General features: G+C 47.1%; 1 protein-coding gene across 1 annotated transcript; it reads left to right on the top strand.

Moving 5' to 3' along the window:
* The first annotated feature begins 377 nt into the window (after positions 1-377).
* LOC144123567 ((3R)-3-hydroxyacyl-CoA dehydrogenase-like) lies at positions 378-7521 on the top strand. The gene is made up of 4 exons (XM_077656384.1): positions 378-523; positions 3172-3385; positions 4687-4883; positions 5925-7521. The coding sequence occupies exons 2-4, from the start codon at positions 3190-3192 to the stop codon at positions 6327-6329; spliced, it is 798 nt and encodes a 265-aa protein (XP_077512510.1). The 5' UTR covers positions 378-523; positions 3172-3189; the 3' UTR covers positions 6330-7521.
* The last annotated feature ends 12627 nt before the right edge of the window (positions 7522-20148 follow it).

Below are 20148 nucleotides of genomic sequence, written 5' to 3'. Positions count from 1 at the left end.
AGCACGCGGCAGCGAGCGTGGCTCGGCTTGAGCCGGTAGGCAGGCCCGTGCTCTTTCCTTTTCCTTCTTCCTCTCAGAAACATCAATCAGTCAACTTTAAACAGCTGTGCAACTTAGGAACGGGAAAGAAAAACACACGTTTTGCGAACGATTTGGGTAATTTAGCAGTTTGAGGAGCACATGCTTCTCGCAAATGCCGTGAGGAACGTCAATTCCGACCTTTAAAAAAACATGTTTTCCGTCACAGCTATTTCGTTGTGAAACGCATGTGCACGAATAAATAAGTTGTTGTCGTCATCCCGCTTTAGAATGCTTGCTGTGTCAGCGTATAAGAAGCCTCCTGAGGTGCTTGTGATGTTTCATTTGAAGTCTGCCATTGCGAATTCTGGTGGGTGTCTCGACAGTCAGACGAAGGAAGTCTGCACAATATCGTGCCTAGCCTCTATACTAAGTGATTTCCTACAAACTTTGCCAAGAGGCTTTGAGGTACCTTGAACGACTCGAAAGTTGTGAAGACATTTAGGTATGTCCACCGTAGATGTTTTTATACTTACGTAGAAAGTGATATGCAATTGGGGGAATTTTCCTTTTTTTTTGTCAAGGAATTTTAATAGTTAAATTAGGCAGAAAGGGCACTTTCTTAGGTTTTTAGATAACCTAAATTTTTTTCTTCAAATTTCTGAATTTCGCAAACAGCTGCCTTGAAAAAGGACCAGAACTAGGGGTCTTTGGGTCGGCCTAAAATTTTCTTTTGGTTTTATCATGAAGCATAACTGTACCTTGTGGTAGAAGTGGCGGGCGTCACTTAATCCACCCCCGGAATGCCGGGAAGATGTCTCGTGATTGGCTTGGATAGAGATGCGTCGAACACGCAGGTTAAACTGTAGCAACACGACTTATGTCCAGGCAAACCTTAAACTAATACTTTGCCAGCTTCCATACGAGCCAAGATACCAAGCATTCACTTAGCTAAATTTGTTAAGTAGCGGTGGTATCAAAAATGTTCGAGACTAGCTATGTTTACAAGTAAGCGTCAGATTTATCTACGTTTACACGCTATCACCTTAGAAACAATCCCCTTGCACAGCAATACTGCGCTCCCAGCGTTCCTGCCACTGCCGGAACGTGTCCTCGAAGTCTTCTTTCCGAAGCGCGTCAAGCTCCTGCAGCGATTCGCGCTGGACCTCCGCAGTGGTGTGAAAGCGACAATTTTGGAGCTGAATCTTCAAGTCTGCAGGAGCTAAACCTGGCGATTAGGGTGGGCACGGTAGTGGGATGATCGATGTTGTTTCGGGCGATGAACTCACGTGTTAGGAGAGCATTGTGACAGGCTGTATTGTCGTCGTGGCGCATTCATTTTTGTAGCGATAGCTACATTACGGTAGCATTTCGAGCCTTCAGCGTGGCTGCGCCGCCACGCTGTCACGTGGTTGGTCACGTGACCAAGTTCAACTCGGCCAGCTGTAGCTACCGCGTCACTCCAGGTTTAACCAGCGCCATTTTTTTTTTTGCGCGCCACAGATGCGTTCGCTTTCGCCGAATGCCCTCCCTCAGATGCCTTAATGCCTGGTAGTCTATAGAACGCGCTATTGCTGGTCCGGCCTCGGGGGACGAATCCTTGATGCACGATGCCGCGAATGTCGAAAGCGACAATGAACATGCACTTTGTCAAGCTGTATACTTGCAGCCTCGCCTTTTTCAGCCGCGGAGATCGTGGGCTCTCTCACGCTGAAGGCTGCTGCGTCCCTTCAGGGTCGTATCCGTAAAATCAAGTTTTTTCACCGGTAATGATACTCAACATGAAGGACGGGTCATCACCGGCACACTGACGAAGTTTTTGTCAGACTTCGACGCGGTGTTCCTTCTTCTCCTGGGTCAGCAACCAGGGGACGAACTTGGCAGCAACACAGCGCACGTTAAAATTACACTTGAGGATTGCCTGGACTGTTCCAAATGGCCCAATGTTGCGTGTTGTTCGGCGATAACCATCGTGCACAAGTTGCCGAATGGATTCGGCCTTTTCGGGGGTTGAACTTGTTGAACGTCTTTCTGAGCTCTCTTCGTCTACCAGTGATAAAAAGAAAAGTTGAGAAATACTGACCCCAACCAATAACTTATTTTCCACCCAGCGTTTCGAGACCAACTCGATCCCTTCTTCGAAGGCGACTGAAATGCGAGCAAGCAGCAGCCGCAGGGAGCGGCCGTCGCTTTCCCGTTGTTAACACGTGGCGAAGTCCATGAACATACACGGAGGAGAGCGTTCTTGTAGTTATATTCACCTCGCCTTTGTGAGCCGGATGTTTCAAAACCCATCCAGGCAGACTTCCGTCCAAGATGTTCTCGTTCAAATCTACTGGTGATGCTCTGCCGCTCTTAAACTGCGCGTACCACTCAATACACCAAGCACGACTCATTGCAGCATCACCGTAAACTTTTCGTATTTTGCCAAACGCCTATGTGGCAGATTAGCCCAGCTTCACGCAGAATTCCATGTTCGCTCATTCTTTCACTCCCTCCGTTACCCTTCCCTTTCGGCGCGGTTCAGGTGTCCAACGATATATGAGACAGATACTGCGCCATTTCCTTTCCCCCCCAAAACCAATTATTATTATATCATTGTTCTAACATGCTCTTAATGATGAAATCCCAGACTAGGTACCGGGCGTGGTCAGAGCAGCAGCAGTTGCATAGCAACTCTTCTGACGCGCTGTCTTATGAGGGTCGCTTCTTCCTGAGAATGTGCGGGCGGCCTTGTGCTGCCCAGCTGTTTTCGTGTTATAAAACTTGCCTTGAAACTTTTAGATACCACCGTCAGTAAAAAAACGCTGCGTAAGCAGCGCCAGTGTCACCATGCGATAAAATCTGTGTCTGCATCGACGGAGAGTGAAGCCTCCACCCTCCAGAAGCACTACCCACCAGCCAAATCCTCACCCCACCCCTTAGCAAAGGGGCTACCCATCCACCCACCGTCATCCTCGACCGCTCTTCACCCCCTGAAAGAATTGTGTTGTGTGTGTGAAGTCTAGGCTTAGAGTAAAAGCGTCAAATTAATCATCGAGGGTAAATCCAACTGCTATTGCACCTTTGTCGCATCAGTTTTCATGGCCGTATATGTATTAGTTTTTTTTTCCTTCCGATAATACACCTCCCTCTCTCATGTGTGTTTTTCAGAACTGTTGAGTGCGGACCATGTGCCCCGCTCGCTGTTTGCCGCAAGAAGCACTGCCCGCATCGGGGCTTGAGGAGCGCGTTGCCCTGGTGACAGGTGCGGGGAGTGGCATCGGCCGTAGCGTCTGCGAGGCTCTAGCCGCTCAGGGCGCCCGAGTGGTGGCTGCCGACTGTAACCTGGACGCTGCCGCCCAGACTGTGTCACAGCTGCCCGCAGGTGAGCAGGTTGAAAAAGCGCGTGTGTCTGTCTCAGGTGCCGTCTTTTGCGAAAAGTAACCAGGCTGCATGGTTTGCTTCTCACATCTACTGTGGAGGCCTTACGGCTTCGCTTAATATGAAACGCTCTTCAGAGCTGAGGGAAGGGCTTTTCCTTACCTCACAGAGATCTAGAGCTATTGGCGAAGTGCTCCACTATACGAATGGGAAGCAGACAATGGAGCCTGGATACTTCTGCCAAACTCTTCAACAAACGTTTACTTACTCACATCACTTCTGTCAAAGACAATGCAGCCTTTGTCAAAAGTAAAAAGCCGAAATGACTTCCTTATGGGTCCTGCTGCGTTTTTAATGATTGATTGTGACTCACGAGGAAAGGAAGGTGACAGTAACTGTCTCGCTGTCGATGGACACCTCAACCGCACCTTGATGGAACCCATGAAGAAGGCAGTGAAAGAAGTAAGATGTTATGCGGTTCACTATGCACCGCCAACGTTCCATATTTATGAATATTGAGAAATTTCGTCGTCATCTCCCCGAAAGTCAGAAGTACCATAGATCCTGAACAGCTCCTCTGCCCTGTTTAGAAAGAACCTCATTGGTCTCCTTACTTTTGACAAAGGCTGTTTATGCACAATTCACTTTGTGTATAGGAAGGCAGTCGTGTATTCACCTCTCATGAAGGCATCAGAAATCGTCGAATCGGCACGCACGCGGGTAGTTTTTATATTTACCATCAGCACTGTACTTTGCAATGCGAAGTGCTGCGTCAGGAATCCAAACATGACCCATGTTTAAAGGCTAAATCTTTCGTCTGCTTGGCTCACATCAGGATGCCTCCAGCCACCTCTGGCTAAGAATAATATGCAACTAAAACATGTAAAAGATATTGACGTCGTACTTTGCGCGCCCAAAGCGAGCTTCTATACCGTGCTATGGAAGCGTTTGCGCAAGACCGCAAGACCTCGCCATCGGCAAGCGCCATAGAGCGATGCCTATAATTAGTGCACATGGGTTAAGATCTGCCTCACAGAAGTGGGCGCAACCATCCAATGTAATATCGCTACGGTTCTTTTGAAAGTCTGTCGTACGTTAGTGTATGTTTATTTGAGGGCTGGCATAGGTGAGCCGGTTATTCGCGGGAACCTGTCTTCCGTGCGCATGCTGATGCCTTTGTGTTCATGAGACCAACAACAGCATAAAGTCCCAAACGATTTGGAGCTCACAGCCTGTCATATTTTACTGCGTCAACAAGGAGGTATGACGGAAAAACTGAACTCAACCCCCTTCTCGTGCGCGCAGGAGCCGAGCGTCACCTGGCCTTGTACCTGGACGTCTGCAGCCCGGAGTCGGTGGTGTCCCTATTCGATCGCATTCGTGGTTGTACGGAGCTGCCGCCTGTGAGCATCGTCGTCTGCTGCGCCGGTGTTAACAGAGCGGACAGCCTCCTCGACATGGAACTGGACGCCTTCGACCGAGTGTTGGCCGTTAATCTGCGGGTACGCTCATGATTCGACTGCTACGTATACGGACGCCTCTTCAGGAGCAGACTTTCAGCAGATGCAGCAAAAAAAAAGTTGTAGTGGTTTAGAAATATAAAGTAGACTCGACGCCGGGGTGAACAATCGAAGAGATAGCGGTCTGCCGGGACAGGAAACGCGGACGTCGCAAAGCAAGCGGAAATAATGTATCAGTTGAAGTGTTATTCGTAGGGCCCCGTTGTCGCCAAGCATGACATGTGTTTTGGCTCTTTGGTACCCGGCTCATACACACAACGATGTCTAGAAAGAGGCTACACATATTGTAAAAAAAACCGGCCGTCAAAATGAAAGGATGCAACTAAACAGGTATTGAAAGGGGCCCTGACAATGGTGGCCCCCCAGCGTCGCAGGCGTTACAGTGCCAAGCGTTGCTGTTTTACTAATACAAAACACTTGTTACAGAGCTAGTTTTGGACAAAAGCTTTGCCTTTAGTGACCCACAAATTCTGAGCTATTGTTGAAATAGCATAAGAAATGGAGGAAAGGCTCTTTATTCAATGGAAGATACCTTTTCGGCATCTATACCGCTGGGTGCCGCATTCGTGGCAACCAGCATGACAAAAGAGAAATAGCAAGGAGTTTATGGTTTATGTGGGTTTAACGTCCCAAAGCAACTCAGGCTATGAGAGACGCCGTAGTGAAGGGCTCCGGAAATTTCGACCACCTGGGGTTCTTTAACGTGCACTGACATCGCACAGTACGCGGGCCTCTAGAATTTCGCCTCCATCGAAATTCAACCGCCGCGGCCGGGATCGAACCCGCGTCTTTCGGGCTGGCAGCCGAGCGCCATAACCACTCAGCCACCGAGCAAGCAAGGAGTTTAACAAGAGGAGAAAAGCAATAGCGAAAGAAATAAAATGTTAGCTTAAGAAGAAAAGGCGGCCACAAAAAGTCACAGGTGTCGCAGCGACAAGAAAGCGCGTTCCGAGGTTTCTCAAAGAAGTCATTACCCCTGAGATGCGGAAAAAAGGGTTAATTTCTCATCTGTGGTCACCGCAGGGCACTTTCCTGACGGTGCAAGCGGCTGCCAAAGAGATGCTGGCGCGAGGAGTGCGGACAGGCTCGGTGGTGACCGTGTCGAGCATCGTGGCCCGCACGGGCCTGCGGTGCCACGGCGCCTACGCCGCCTCCAAGGCGGCTGTCGTGGCGCTGACGAAGACGGCGGCGGCCGAGCTGGCGGCGCACGGGATCCGCTGCAACGCCGTTTTGCCGGGCTTCACCGAGACCGCCATGACGGCCGACGTCGGGGACAAGGACCGCGCACACGTGGTCGCCCGCACACCCCTGGGTCGGGCAGCCAGGCCCGAGGAGATCGCCAGAGCCATCCGGTTCCTGTGCGACGACGCGGACAGCTCTTTCGTCACGGGGGCCGCCATCGAGGTCACCGGCGGGCTGAACATGTGATGTGACGTCACGCCTGCAGATGACTGCCCGAATGTGATGCTTGATGGCGCCTCCGCAACGTCACGCGGAGAGATCGGTGAAGATGGAGGACTTCCACGTAATCGCGCTCTGCCAGAAGCACATGCTTGAGACAGATTTCTGAAGCTTCTGATTGATACGTACTGCTCCCTAAACTGCAGAAAAAAATATTTCTGAAACCGATTGTCTTCGCATGCAACACTGGCGTGACTGTGGCCTAATGCAGCACACCTGTGTGACGTTAGGAGCTGTCGCTGGAGCCAACAAACTGCGCGGGACACGCCCATCGAAACACCTTCGTGTGGCCAGCGCATCACTTTCCCGCAAATCCAGCAGTGTGCTTCAGAAGAAGGTGGAAGCTCCCTGACAGCCCTCATACCCCCTCCTGTCGCAGTGGTGTAGCGGTTAAGCGATGCGCCACTGCACTGCGATGGCAGGTGCTCCTAGCGGTAGGAATTGTGCGACCCAAGTTGCTCTTTCCGAGCAACCAATCATTAATTGAACTACTCCATGCCACGGCAGGCAGTTTGCTCACTATCCGGTGTGCAGGACGAGGCCGCAAGGTCACGTGACCTAGGTGGCCCACATGCTTCCTAGGTTGCTCTCTGGGGACCACATGCCATAGTCATGCTCGTGATTTGTCGCTCACAACGCCGACATCAATGATTTTGTAAATTATTTTGTAAAATTGTATCGTGTTAAAGTTATTATGTACAAAAACTGTCCGCACGAACAGCAAATGTATATATGGGCATATTACTGAAATTGATGCGCAGAGAGTATGTTGTGATTTTATTATTTTAATTTATTTACTCGAGAAGAGTTTCTCTACCTGCTGCATTTGCTAGGTATCTTTGTGATGGGCCCGACAGTAGCCTTGGCTATGGGTCCAGTAACATTGTACATAGTTTCATTGTACTTATTTCAGTTTTCAAATAAAAAAAAAAGCTGTAGACATTGTCAGCACCGGATTTTCTGCACAACGGGATCTTTACTGCTATCGCGTTGTAAAAGACAAAAATAGGATGGGGAGGGGAAGCTTTGATGAGAAATAAAGTTTCCGTTGTGTGAGACACCAATTTTTCGACATTGCTATTTTTTTTATGAACTGGGGCAACAGATAGCCTGATGCTGTATCATTATGCCACCAGGGGATCAGGGTTTTTGGTCGTACGCCGGAAGGCATCAACCGTCAGCAGTGTTACTGAAATAGGAAGATTTTATTCAGTCACAAACTTTCCGGTGGAGTCCAGTGATGATGCACCTGCTCAATCCGAGATTTTTGCTGGTATCGTCCCAAGATTTGTGCCCTCTTATAACACCTAATATAATGTTGCATGCTAGTATGACTCATTGAGTGCAATGTACACAGCCGTTCACAATACGAGGCTTACTTTGTGTGCGAACTGAACACGCTTGGGAAGTCCCACAAGCAGGCCGCTTCAGTATAAAAGTGAACACATTAAACTAATAATCACTTTATTGGTATGAATTAAAATCATTCTTTTTTTGTCTATTACAAGTAGCTTTCCTGCGAATGAATGATATCCGTGAGTCATTTTCAACGTCAGTGAATAAAATTGTTCCTACTTGCCAAGTGGCCGCTCTCTATCATACTGAAGCTATGCGCGAATGTTCTTCGAAACCCATTGCTCCCAGCCTTTCCATCAGTATTCTGTGGTAAAAAGCCGTAGACATATACAAGAACAGTGCTAAGGCAATTTCATTGGTATCAGTAGCAGTGCTAACAACATCACTGAAGTTTTCTAGAAGAGTCAGAGTGCTTTCGCTCCTTGCTTGTGGTCTTTGGTTTCGGGGACTGTTGGCTTCTGTCATGCATTCAGAATGGACCCTTTGACATAAATATTAGTGCATTCAATCGGCCGTAGAACGTATTTACTTGAAATGTTGAGCCAGGATAAATTTCCACATGGTCGTGTTTGTGTGACTGATGACGTCAACAACGAACTTTTAAAGTAAAAAAAAAACGTTGTTTGATGAGTATTTAAACATTCTTGCCGTTGCTGGCATTGAGGCCACAATCAATCTTCCTCAGGTGTTTAATTTTTGTAAATAAATTAGAATCGTCACGCCTTGATCACGTGAAAATGTCTTGAAAAGCACGTATCCACTTCTTTTGCAACTGAAAAAAAAAATAATGAACCATTTCTTTAGTGGTCGTCCTGGTTTTCCGCAAGACAGGAATACTGAAACGAGAGCAGTTGAGCTTGAGTAAGTCGAACTTGACTCTGACATGGAAAACTACGATTTGAATCTGTTCTTAGCTCGTACTTCCGGAAGGTTTCTTTAGGACTCGTTTGTTGAAATTTTCAGGAAATTATCTCCGTCCTTCAAGAAGCTATTATCATGAAACAAATAAAGATTGACTGTCCATGAATTAATAACACCTTGTCTTGGATCTTGCAGAGAGAGGGAAATGGCAAGGTGTCGATGTAAGCGCTCACCTAAGAGTGCTCAATTGAGAGCAATTTGCAAGTTAGCCGGCAATAGAGCGAACGAATTACTCCGATCAGAAAGGCGCGAATATTTCTGGGTAAGTTTTGTGGCATCGAAACAGAATCCAGCCAAGGCGTGCGGCGTTAATAGCGTACGAAGCTATGTACTGTGGGGATTGGGGATTCTCGAGCGACCCGAGTGAGCGCCCACTGCTCCCCGTGGGGTGTCCGCGAGCGGAATGCAGGCGGCCGCGCTGCTCGTTCTCCTTTCCAACGGAAGCTCTTTTGAAGAACCGCTGTAAGTCACCCTCCCTTCCGTTCTTCCCGCTTCGACCTCGCGTCCATATTGGGTCACTCCGAGTAACATTTGGGGGCGTTGTTTCGGAAAGAGGCAGCGATGGGGAAATGACCGGGGAGACCGCTACCGCTTCGGGTAGCAGAAAGGTGTGTACAGTTTGCCTCACGGTGCCCCGGCCTTTGCCGGGGACCAAGAACGCGGGTGGTTTAACGCGCAAACCTGGTATGTATGCTCGAGTCCAGGTCCGAACGGAATGCTGTCGCCACTGCCGGTGGCGACGCGCGATGGGCCATCGACCTGCGTCGTCAAGATGTGCTCCGCGCATGCCCCATCCACCCTCGTGTTGTGTCGCGCGCGATTTAACCCTTTGGTTGGCCGTGTGGCGTGCGATCGCCCTTAGCTGTGCCGTCCCGCGTGTGTAGTCATGTTTTGCGCGCGCGGCTCTGCGGGCCCGCTTCCGGATGCTGGGGCCAGGCTATGGGTTGTACCGAGGTCTGGGGATTGGTTCAGTGTTCTGTAATTTAGCTTACTTTATAATAAGCACTTGTGCTTCCAAACAACGGCGCCTTCCTTCCTCGGAGCGAGAGCGAAGGCGCGCGGCGAACCCTGGCAGTGCTTTCAGCCTGCTCCGGCCCGAACCCGCGTTATGTGGGCGAAGTGCCGCTTAACACACCGTCATAGGTAAACCCCACAGTACCTGGGAGTGCATCGGAAACCATTTCCCGCAACTTTGGTGCGTTATCCCTCAAACTCGCAAGCAAATTCGATGCTTTTTTTCTTGGCTGCTGGTCAGGCCGCACTATCAGCAGTGTGGAGTTCTCACATGATGCAATCTGCGCTTGAATCGGCATTTTTGAGAACTTGCACGGAACACGATATTCACTTAATCTTTTGGGGCTTTAGCAAACCAATGTCTTCTGGATGTTGCGGTATTTCAGTTAATATGCTAAGAACGCACCCTGAAAAAAGAAAGCATGATTTTTTCTCGATTATAAAAGCATTATTCCCGCTCAAATTGTACGAGACGGTTTGAAGCATGCGCTGGTTATCTCTTCGTTAAGAATGGAGTTAAAAATAGAGTCGAAAATTATCGTGGAATTTCCATCTTACCATCCCTTGCACTTAAAAAAAAAACATTTCCTTGGTTATGATTAGTTAGCTTATGGTATGTCTTCCTGTAGTGAGTTCGGATTCAAGATCCGCGTCGTGCAGAAAGCGCTTGAAGATGTGTCCCATATTTAAAAAAATAACATTCTGGAAAACTGATTTGCCTGTGCGTTGTTTTTGGATGCTTCAAAGGCGTTTGATTCCGTATATATGTGTTGTCTGGTAAACTTCGCAATTTTGGAAGAAGCCCCTCTGCCTCTTGTTAACTATCCTTTTAATCGTTCACAGATCGTTGTACAATGTAAATATAAAATATAAAAGTTACTTGCAACAGCTATGTTCCGGGGCTCCACAGGGATATATGTTTGCGCCTATTTCGTTTAATCTCTTCGGTTATTAGATTAAAGTATGTTTAATTTTAGGCTTTAATTTGCGGTTATATCCCTGATAGCATGATAGCCAAAGTGGTGATCTAAGTAACTATTGACGCATCTCAATCTTGCCTGCGTTATTAAAAAAAATATTTATACCATCCCCTGAAAATGCGATTAATTAGGTTTCTTCACGAAAAGAAAGTATTCGCTTAATAGAAATGCAATTTTCGTGGAACAAAATCTACATTATGCTTAAGAAAAACTGCTGAATAATTTTGAGAACAAAATACTTACTGTCGGACTGCTTTTAGATTTCAGGAAAGCCTTCGATTCGATTAGGTATCATATTCAGTTCCAGAAACTCTCGGTTTATAGCATCCGAGGCGTAGAGCTCAGGATGACCCGCACCTATTTATCTGGAAGACTGCAATACATATGCCTCAACGGTTTTCGTCCCCAACTAAAAGAGATAACATATGGCATTGCACATGGCTCCATTTTGAGTCCTTTGTTTTTATTACCGAAATTAATGATATTGTCACGAAGACGAAGAAAATGGCGCGGGATACCGCACTTGTGCTATGCCAACAGCCATTCAATCATCTCAACGCCATCAGTCATCTCGTCTCATTCTTCGGCTGGCCGCCACGTAACGGTGTTGTACATATTCCACACACCCCAGACATTATAATCTACACTCATGACACGAGTTTGCATTGTTGCGGGCAATAACTTGGCCGAGCTTGCGTGCCGGGCTAGTACATGGTTGAATGAATAAAGATATCGCGAGTGTATCTAGATCTGTTGGCATGCTGCATAGCATTAGGTACAGAATCTATGTTTGGTTAAAGGATCAGTTGTACTACGCTCTTGCTCAACCTCAGCTAAATTACTGCTTACTAATCTCGGGCTCTCCTACGAGGCTTAACGTTGTCAAAATTGTGCTTCGTCAAAAACGAGCCATGCGCTGCATTGAAAACCTTGAGCGGCTGGAACATACGGGCCTGATGTTTCTAAGCATAACGTGCGAAATGTTAACCAGTTACACGAGTTGAAACTTGTCCACAAATTAGAAATTAAATTATACGAGATCCATCTAAACTAACCGACTTGCATTTGTCCATTAATACACGGCATAACATGAAACACAGCTTCTTCAAACTTACCGCCGTAGGAACGAGTTACGGTACCCTAACACTGATGCATTTAATCCTTAACTTTCTTTACATCCGCCCGCCTTTCCTTGATATCTTGCAGCAGTGTAGATTGCCTGGAAGCTTTAAAAAAGGCCTTCAAAACTTGCATGCAGTCTTATTCAATGCCACGAGTATTTTCTATTTCTTCTTTGATGCAAAAAGTTCATACATGCATGCCAGGCCGACAACCAGGCAGACCTCTCCTGTTCCATTACAGTCGTCGTCGTCGTCGTCGTCGTCGTCGTCGTCCTCCTCCTCCTCCTCCTCCTCCTCCTCGTCCTCCTCCTCCTCGTCCTCCTCCTTTTTCCTGTGTCGTTGGTGTTATTAATGCTGATCGTATCGTTTGCGTACTAAAATTGACGGCAATATCTGCAGGAACAGCTGGAATCATTGAATTAATTCGGAATATTTTTTTCAGGCACGGTTTGGTGTTGGGTAACAGGACAAAAGGCAGATGCACTCTGCCTGTCACCCATACACTGGTCAGCAAGTGCAAGTGTTACAGCGAATGATTATCCTCGTTTGTTTGTTTTTCTTGTGATCTGTGCGTGCTGTGACCGGCCATCCATGTTTAGATATTTATTTCTGCACTGTGCATTATGTTTTATAAGGCTTGTGTAGTCTTCGTCAGGCCTCGCGTACAATTGGCTTTTGAGGAATTAAAATAAACGCATCACTTCTCCAGCGTAATCACTTTTGGAAGTCACAAAGTACTCACTGTGTTCCCACCTAGCCAACTATTAAAGCACTGCGTATTAGAAGGGTCGCTATGAGCATCCTTTCAATTGGGCTTCTGTGTCAAATCAGCTTTCCCCTCATGGCGGCCAAATATCTCCTGTTTCCTGGGATTTGCAGTGAGAATATTTGAAACCTTTAAATATATACGCACTCTTAAGTGCCTAGACTTAACTCACTATACGTCATAATAAATTATTGCATGTTTCTGAAAGCACGGAGGTGCGTAGCATAGAGCATGGAGAATACTCTTGGAGTAGATCTCCTGGGCCTACGGCTGCAAACTTTTTTGTGTACGTTCACGCCACCACTCAGACTTCAGAAAGGTGCTTAGATTAACACTGAGGGGCGGACGTATTTCTCGGGTCTGGCGAAGATTAGGTACCTCCACCCTCCAAAAGGCCTTCACCCATCTACTTCCACCTGTCCACCTCACCCTACCACTCACCTAAACCCTACGCCCGCTTCTACCCTTCAGAAGCCCACGCATGTAGCTGAACGGAAAAGTGACGGCGGAGTGAAGTTCAAAGTCAAAAATACAAGGCGATCAAAGTTAAATCGAAATGTACAGTCTTGGTAAAAAGTCTTAAGGCCACAGCGTTCAGCTGCAACGAAATGAATGTTCCTAGAATGCTCCGTGTAGCGGATCATTCAAACACAAGCCAAGCAGGAAGCTTCTTTACCGCAAGAAAAACCTTCTGGTAGCATTTCACGGTCAGTCATCATTAACAGTGCCGTAATGGCTCTGTTATGCGGCTGAAGAGAAAAGCCTTTGGCCTTAAGACTTCTGACAAAGACTGTACATACCATAGCAGATTTATCGTATAACATTTTATGATCGCCCACCAGTTTACGTGTTACTCAAATGGCATTTAACGCCCATGAGAGCACCCAAAGCAATCTCTTGTCGCGGTATCAACCGTGTTCGCAGTTCGTAGTATTGAAATACATCGCTCAGTGATTGACAATATCACGTGTCAATGGCGGGGAACTGTATTCTTTTTTTCGTGCCGGAGCTAGAAAGTGGACGCTCTTTTTGTGACGTATTTCGCATGGTAAGCAGAAAACTTGTCTCTGAACTCTTCTGAAGCTTCTAAAACAATTTTTGTTATTTTTGTAAGAAGCGTTCTACGAAGGCACGACTTCGTTAAGATAGTGGTTGTTGTGCCCTGGTTTAAACGAATATCACCGTTTACGAATAAATTCACTGCATGACTAACTTAAGCGTAAAAAGGAATATTAATATGTTGCAGCCGTGCATGTGTGCAGTTTGTGGGATGCATATTTAGGCATGAAGAAAAAATAAAACGAAAAATATGTGATAGAAAAGCGAAATGAGCCGACATCGCTAGAAGAAGTCACCGGAGGTCAGGCAGAGATTTATGCGTGTTTTACACGAACAGGGCATTGACAACCTCTCCACTCTAACCCCTTCCGCCAACCTCACTGAAAGAAAAAGAGAGAAAATTGAAAGTATTTGCCAGCCTATTTTTTTATTAAACTACTCTTTTTATTAATCTACTCAGCGCCTGTGACGTCGTCCTCTGTGTTTCTTCTGTCCCTGTGCTTTAACGCGCTGTCAACAAGAATCTCCCTGAAAGATGTCAGGAGAGATAGGGCTGAAAGACCTCTGTGTTGTAAAACTGTGGCATATAGCGATCTCGGCGGACAGAGAACGAGATCTGTGCGTAAAAAATCTCAATTTGCCAACATTAAAACCGAATATAATTCCGTTTATTAACAGAATACAGTAGTCAATTAACTGCCAAGTCCCCGCACTATAAACTTGATTCTGGAATTAGTTGGAATGGCTCGAAATGCGAAAGCAACAAGCAGCTATAAAAGAGAAATAAAAAATTGCTGGGTAAAACATCATATCAGCTTTTTCATGATGTATGCTGTGTTGCCTTGTATTTTGAATGTTTTGAAAAAATACACAGAAGGATCCGGCTGTAACAAGCCGGCTGTATAACTTGGACTGAGTCCTCTGCTCTTTGCCTTAGTGACTAGTATATATGCTGTATAATGGATTGGTCAAATTAGCTTTTAATGTGCATAGTTTATTCAGTGTTTGTGTGTTGTAAAATTGATTGCTTCTTTATGATTTCTTGTCTATCGTGTGAACGCCAGTTAGAGAATCTAGTGCAATGTATTCGGAGACGAGGCCTGGTCAGGCGAGCGCTAAACGCCCTTTGCCTCGTCGACCATGGCAGTACTTTGTGAGATATCTGTGACTCTTGCACTGTACGTAATGGTTCCGTCAATAGAAACGAATAAAAAAAACACACGAGTTATTATGCCGTTCTTGGGGTGTTGAGCTGCTAATTCAACCTCGAATGATGTAAATTAGGAAGACATTTTATCAACCTTTTATCAACCTTTAACGCCGCACGTACGAACTTTTGTTTAGAAAAAAAGATTGTATAAAGTGCTGTTTAATGCTTAAAACGCAATAATTATATTTAGTTAAATAAACTGTGAAAAGAAATGACAAAATAATGCTTTTATATTACGCTTTTTTGTGTTTTCAGGCCACCAAAACCGGTTGCAGGCGCATATCTTTTGCCAGCAACATTGGTTTTCGCAGCGGTGGTAAACGCGGAGCGCCGATGCATGTGAAACGAAAGCGCGCGAACCGCTTCGCAGCGTCGCGCCGCTGTTCGCTCTGTTCTCCAATTCTCTTGCATGTGAACCGCCCTTTAGTCATACGGTTAGTCACTTTGGGATCTTTAACGTGCACTGACATCGCACAGCACACGGGCGCCTTAGCGTTTTGCCTCCATAAAAACGTAGCCGCCGCGGTCGGGTTCGAACCCGGGAACTCCGGCTCGCCTACTGATCCGGAGTTCCCGGGTTCGAACCCGGCCCCGCCGCGGTGGCTCAGTGGTTAGGGCGCTCGACTACTGATCCGGAGTTCCCGGGTTCCAACCCGACCGCGTTTTATGGAGGAAAAACGCTAAGGCGCCCGTGTGCTGTGCGATGTCAGTGCACGTTAAAGATCCCCAGGTGGTCGAAATTATTCCGGCGCCCTCCACTACGGCACCTCTTCTTCCTTTCTTCTTTCACTCCCTCCTTTATCCCTTCCCTTACGGCGCGGTTCAGGTGCCCAACGATATATGAGACAGATACTGTGCCATTTCCTTTCCCCCAAAACCAATTATTATTATTATTATATGTTCGAACCCGACCGCGGCGGCTGCGTTTTTATGGAGGAGAAACGCTAAGGCGCCCGTGTGCTGTGCGATGTCAGTGCACGTTAAAGATCCCCAGGTGGTCGAAATTATTCCGGCGCCCTCCACTACGGCACCTCTTTCTTCATTTCTTCTTTCACTCCCTCTTTTATCCCTTCCCTTACGGCGCGGTTCAGGTGTCCAACGACGTATGAGACAGATACTTCGCCATTTCCTTTCCCCCCAAAAATACTAATTATTATTATCAAGCGAGCGGCGGCGGCCGGCGCAGCTATTTTTTTTATTGAACAACTTTTATTTCCATCAGAAAAGACAGTTCTCCCCGCCCCCGGCACGCAGGCCTGGAAGAGTTGCGCGTCCACGGTTAGAGGTTGGCTGGAAGTTCTTGACTGGTGGCCAGTTACGTGGTGTGACGTCAGGACGCTTCTCCGGTTTAGAGGTCGAACGTCGCGGCTCGGAGAGTAAGAGCTCCGCTCTTAATATGCTATACGCCACTAGTGTCTTCGATTGGTTAGCGCATTCCTACGTGCAAAAACCCAACGAGATCGATAAAAAATGGGGGGGGGGGGCACTTAAACTCCGCCTTTAAGGGCATGACTCGAGGAGTTATACCCCTGTCACACGGGACGTTGAATGTCATTCGCAGCGAATGACATTGCGTTTGAATGGCGTTTTTTTCGCTGCTACACGGGCACAGTCAATGACATTCACAGCTAACGACATTCGCCCATTGAATGAGTTTCCCGAACTCATGCAAGCGCGACCTGTGTAATCTCGACGACAGCGGCTTGGCGAAAAATTACAAAACTGATTAGTGAGAACAAAACGTATTCAAAGAAAACTTTATTTTAATTGCTGCAATGAACTTTTGAATCATTTTTTGATGTAAAATAAGGTATTTGAAGCGATTTGCGCAACTACACTCTTGTTCCCAGTCGCCGCCAGTTACTGTAGAGACGGCCGCGTTTGTTTACAAACCGTCCTCCATCTTGCCTGAGTAGCTTGGTCGTCACTCCATTTGCCTTCAGTGCTCGCAATGGAAAACGACTCTGCAGCTTCGCCAGCCCAGCAGAAGGCGTGTGAACAAGCAATGTTCGCTTGCACTGTTGCTCATCAGCGACTGTCAAGAATTCGGCACCAATTTCGCAGCCCTCCATAGTGCCGACAGCGGGAGGAAGTGCGGGCGGCATGTACGGGAGGGATCGTGAGCGGCTTTGAGCCTGTCTTGCTTTGGATATTTCAGTGGATTGCTTGTTGTCTATTGCTGCCGCAAGGCGTTGCAAAATTTTTTTAAAGAGTCTATTAATGTGTAACAGTGTGATACAAGCAATAAACATAAAATATGTGTATGAAAAACATGATTTGTAACATTCTGCTGTCATAGCAGTTAGCCGATGGACATCGCCATCATTTGCAAATGCCGTTTTGTGTACCCGTGTAGAACGGGAACGCCAGCAGGCAATGACATTCGTTGTGAATGTCATTCGCTGCGAATGACATTCAACGTCCCGTGTGACAGGGGTATTAATAGACTCCAGTGGAGTCTCCTCTTGCCCAAGTTGGCTATAAAGTTGCGCGAATAGGCCTGCATAGCATACAGGTAGCTTGTCTGACTCGCAACCAAAGCGTCAGGGGATAGATTCCAGACTAATTACCCCAATTTTCTTTTCAGCGGGATTAATTCAATTTATATACTTGTCCTAATGACGCTTGAGATGTGTTGCGACCTTCTAATCACCAGTTTTCTGATGGTTTAATACCTTTTAAAATCTGGCGCTTATCGTTTGACTTAGCCACCTTGTGTACCAATCCGGATTTTCCTGATCCGGAGGGCGCCGTCAGATATTGTGTAGAACTTCTGGAACCCTTAGCGCTATAGCTTTAAAATAGAGAAAACTCTCACTACACGAGGATATATAATCCACTGCACCACACAGACAATCGCCCCTCCCCCGATATGTCGTCCGTGACGTAGGCTCGGAGACGTTTATTAACCACGGATTAACCGGATTAGCTGCCAGGTCATAAGTGTCGGTCGACGCCATTGGCTGGAGGGAATTCTTCGAGGGGGCATTTGCCGCTCCGTTCTTGAGTTGTATCCGGCTACAGTGACGGCGCATTTTCTTCTAAACTATGCTCCTAATTCTCTTGATTTCGGTCTGTTCAGAACCCATTAAACATTTCAGTACTGTTAAATATATCTGAGAAATGCGGTTTAAACGTGTAGGCTATAGCGGGATCCTGGATAATGATGTTCTATGCTTTTTGCCGTATTCAGGAGCAGTATACTGCGTCCGAAGGCGAAATTCAGCTGCCAGGGTATCATTAATTGAGGTCGTTAAACCTAACATACATGCACCAGCTAGGCTGCCGCGCAGCTGCACTGAAACGATATGCGTACGGGTGTCGAGTGTGCTTTTTTTTTCTTCTTCTTTTCATTGCAAACACACAGGAATGCGTGTGAGCGATCTTCCGGCATCGAATCATCTCCACCGCGAAACAACTATCCTGAACGCCAGTGTTTGCGGCAAAGTGACGTGGACCTGACGTCGTTCCAAATCCCTGGCCACCCACGTTTCTAAACGGTACGTGATGACTGGGTCAGTTTCCGGCATAAATAACTGACTGTTTAGTTTTCGTTGCATTCGCGTTGTTTATCATTAGAATAAACATCGCAGCTACGCACGTGAAACACTAAGAGTAAATGATGCACAAATTATTTCCCATGTATTTACACCAGAAGCCCCCTGCTTTCTACCGAGACTGTCTTCTTTTATTTTTTCGTCTACGACTGCTTCCTTTTCTTCATCTTCCTACTCTTCAAAGACCCACCGCGTTGGCTCAGTGCTTAGGGCGCTCGGCTACAGACTTTGAGTACTAGTGTTCGAACCCGACCGCGGCGGCAGCGTTTCGATGGAGGCGAAACGCAAATGCGAACGTGTGCTGTGCAATGTCAGTGCACGTTAAAGATCCCCAGGTGGTCGACATTGTTCCGGTGCCCTCCACTACGGCACCTATTCCTTTTTTCTCTAAGTCCCTACTTTATCCTTCCCTTACGACGTGGTTCAGGTGTCCGCCGAAATGTGAGACTGATACTGCGCCATTTCATTTGCCCCAAAACCAACCAACCATTCAGTGGACGCCTCAATCGCGCTTTGAGGTACGTGGCGGTGGTGATAGAGATGTGGGCTGCATGCATTAGCGCTGACAACGTTGTGGCAGACATGCGACACTGCAGCAATAAATAGGCCGCAGCGTTCATTGGGTGACCAACCCCTCGCGATCAACCATTAACTGCCACCTGCCATGTTGATAGGGTGGGCGCGCTACCTATCCAGTGTGCGGAACGCACTCAACGCTACAGACGCCAAGCCGCGTCTGCTAGGCGAGACCCCATGGTCAGGCAGCAGCGGTTGTGGAGCCCCGTCGCAGCAACGGCGAAGACTCGGCTCGGCAGCGCGGCAGAGTCACGTGATGCGTTTCTATGGCAGCTGCGCAGCAAGGACGTTCAAGGTCAAACTGCAGCCCACGGCGAAATCGGCGCCGCTGGCTAATAAAGCTTTCGCTTTAAACTGCTCTAATATTTTGAACTATGTTCATTCAACAGTGGGGTCGCTGTAATGTGGACTGCTAATTGGTATGCCTCCACGACATCTGCTTTACATTTAAAACTTTAAATTAACATCAAGGAGGCACTAGAGTCGATCTCGAGGCCCGAAAGAACCTCCGAGCCTAACGTCCTCGTCACTGAATTCATACTGAAGTACTGAAACCATAAATAAACGCGTGTAAAGTGACGTCGTCTCGGAAATTGCACGCAGAGCACGTAACTGCTATAAAATCAATAATGCACAAAAAATCAATCATATGCTTCATGTCCTACCAATATAGTCCCGGATCGAGTCGACAGCAGTAATGTGACGAGCAAACCTGAGCATATGTATGGTACAAAATGGGAACGCTCCAAGGAATAAAATATTTAAGTTACTCTGAAGACAATTCCCTGCATTTTTTCCTTGAGTGATGATGCCTTTTGCCGGCTATGTGCATGGTTTTCCGGGACTAAAAGACGCATTTATGGCTAAGAAAGTTGGGTTTAAACATTCTCACTCCTCATGGTTCCAACACGTGATGTCGAGACCGAAAAGGGCTCCGTCGTTTGGAAATCAACGGCGGTGACACCTAGTGTCCGGTGTCGGCGCGAAAAAAAGAACTTTCTTGGTGTGGCCTCAGCTTACGTGCCGAAAGCCACTGGCAGTGGCGACACCTGGATTTTGTCTTGCGACATCTTCTCGCTTATAAAAGCTCTATTTTCAGTGAATATAGTCTCTTAGTATAGTCGCAAGTTCAATTAGCCTTCAACGCCCTTTCAAGAAGCAAGTCCTTCAAGAAACAAGACCAGCGTCGTAATCAAGAAGGCAATTTATTTTTACCTCTACAACAA

The sequence above is a fragment of the Amblyomma americanum genome, chromosome 3, assembly GCF_052857255.1.
Source record: "Amblyomma americanum isolate KBUSLIRL-KWMA chromosome 3, ASM5285725v1, whole genome shotgun sequence".
Taxonomy (NCBI): Eukaryota; Metazoa; Arthropoda; class Arachnida; order Ixodida; family Ixodidae; genus Amblyomma; species Amblyomma americanum.
Note: the sequence above shows the minus strand (reverse complement) of the source record. Positions and strands in the feature narration are given on the sequence as shown.

Coding starts and splice junctions, on each gene's coding strand:
- LOC144123567 (XM_077656384.1), top strand. CDS start 3,190: ATGTGCCCCGCTCGCTGTTTGCCGCAAGAAGCACTGCCCGCATCGGGG. Junction 3,386..4,686: donor TGTGTCACAGCTGCCCGCAG/GTGAGCAGGTTG, acceptor TCGTGCGCGCAG/GAGCCGAGCGTCACCTGGCC. Junction 4,884..5,924: donor TGTTGGCCGTTAATCTGCGG/GTACGCTCATGA, acceptor TGGTCACCGCAG/GGCACTTTCCTGACGGTGCA.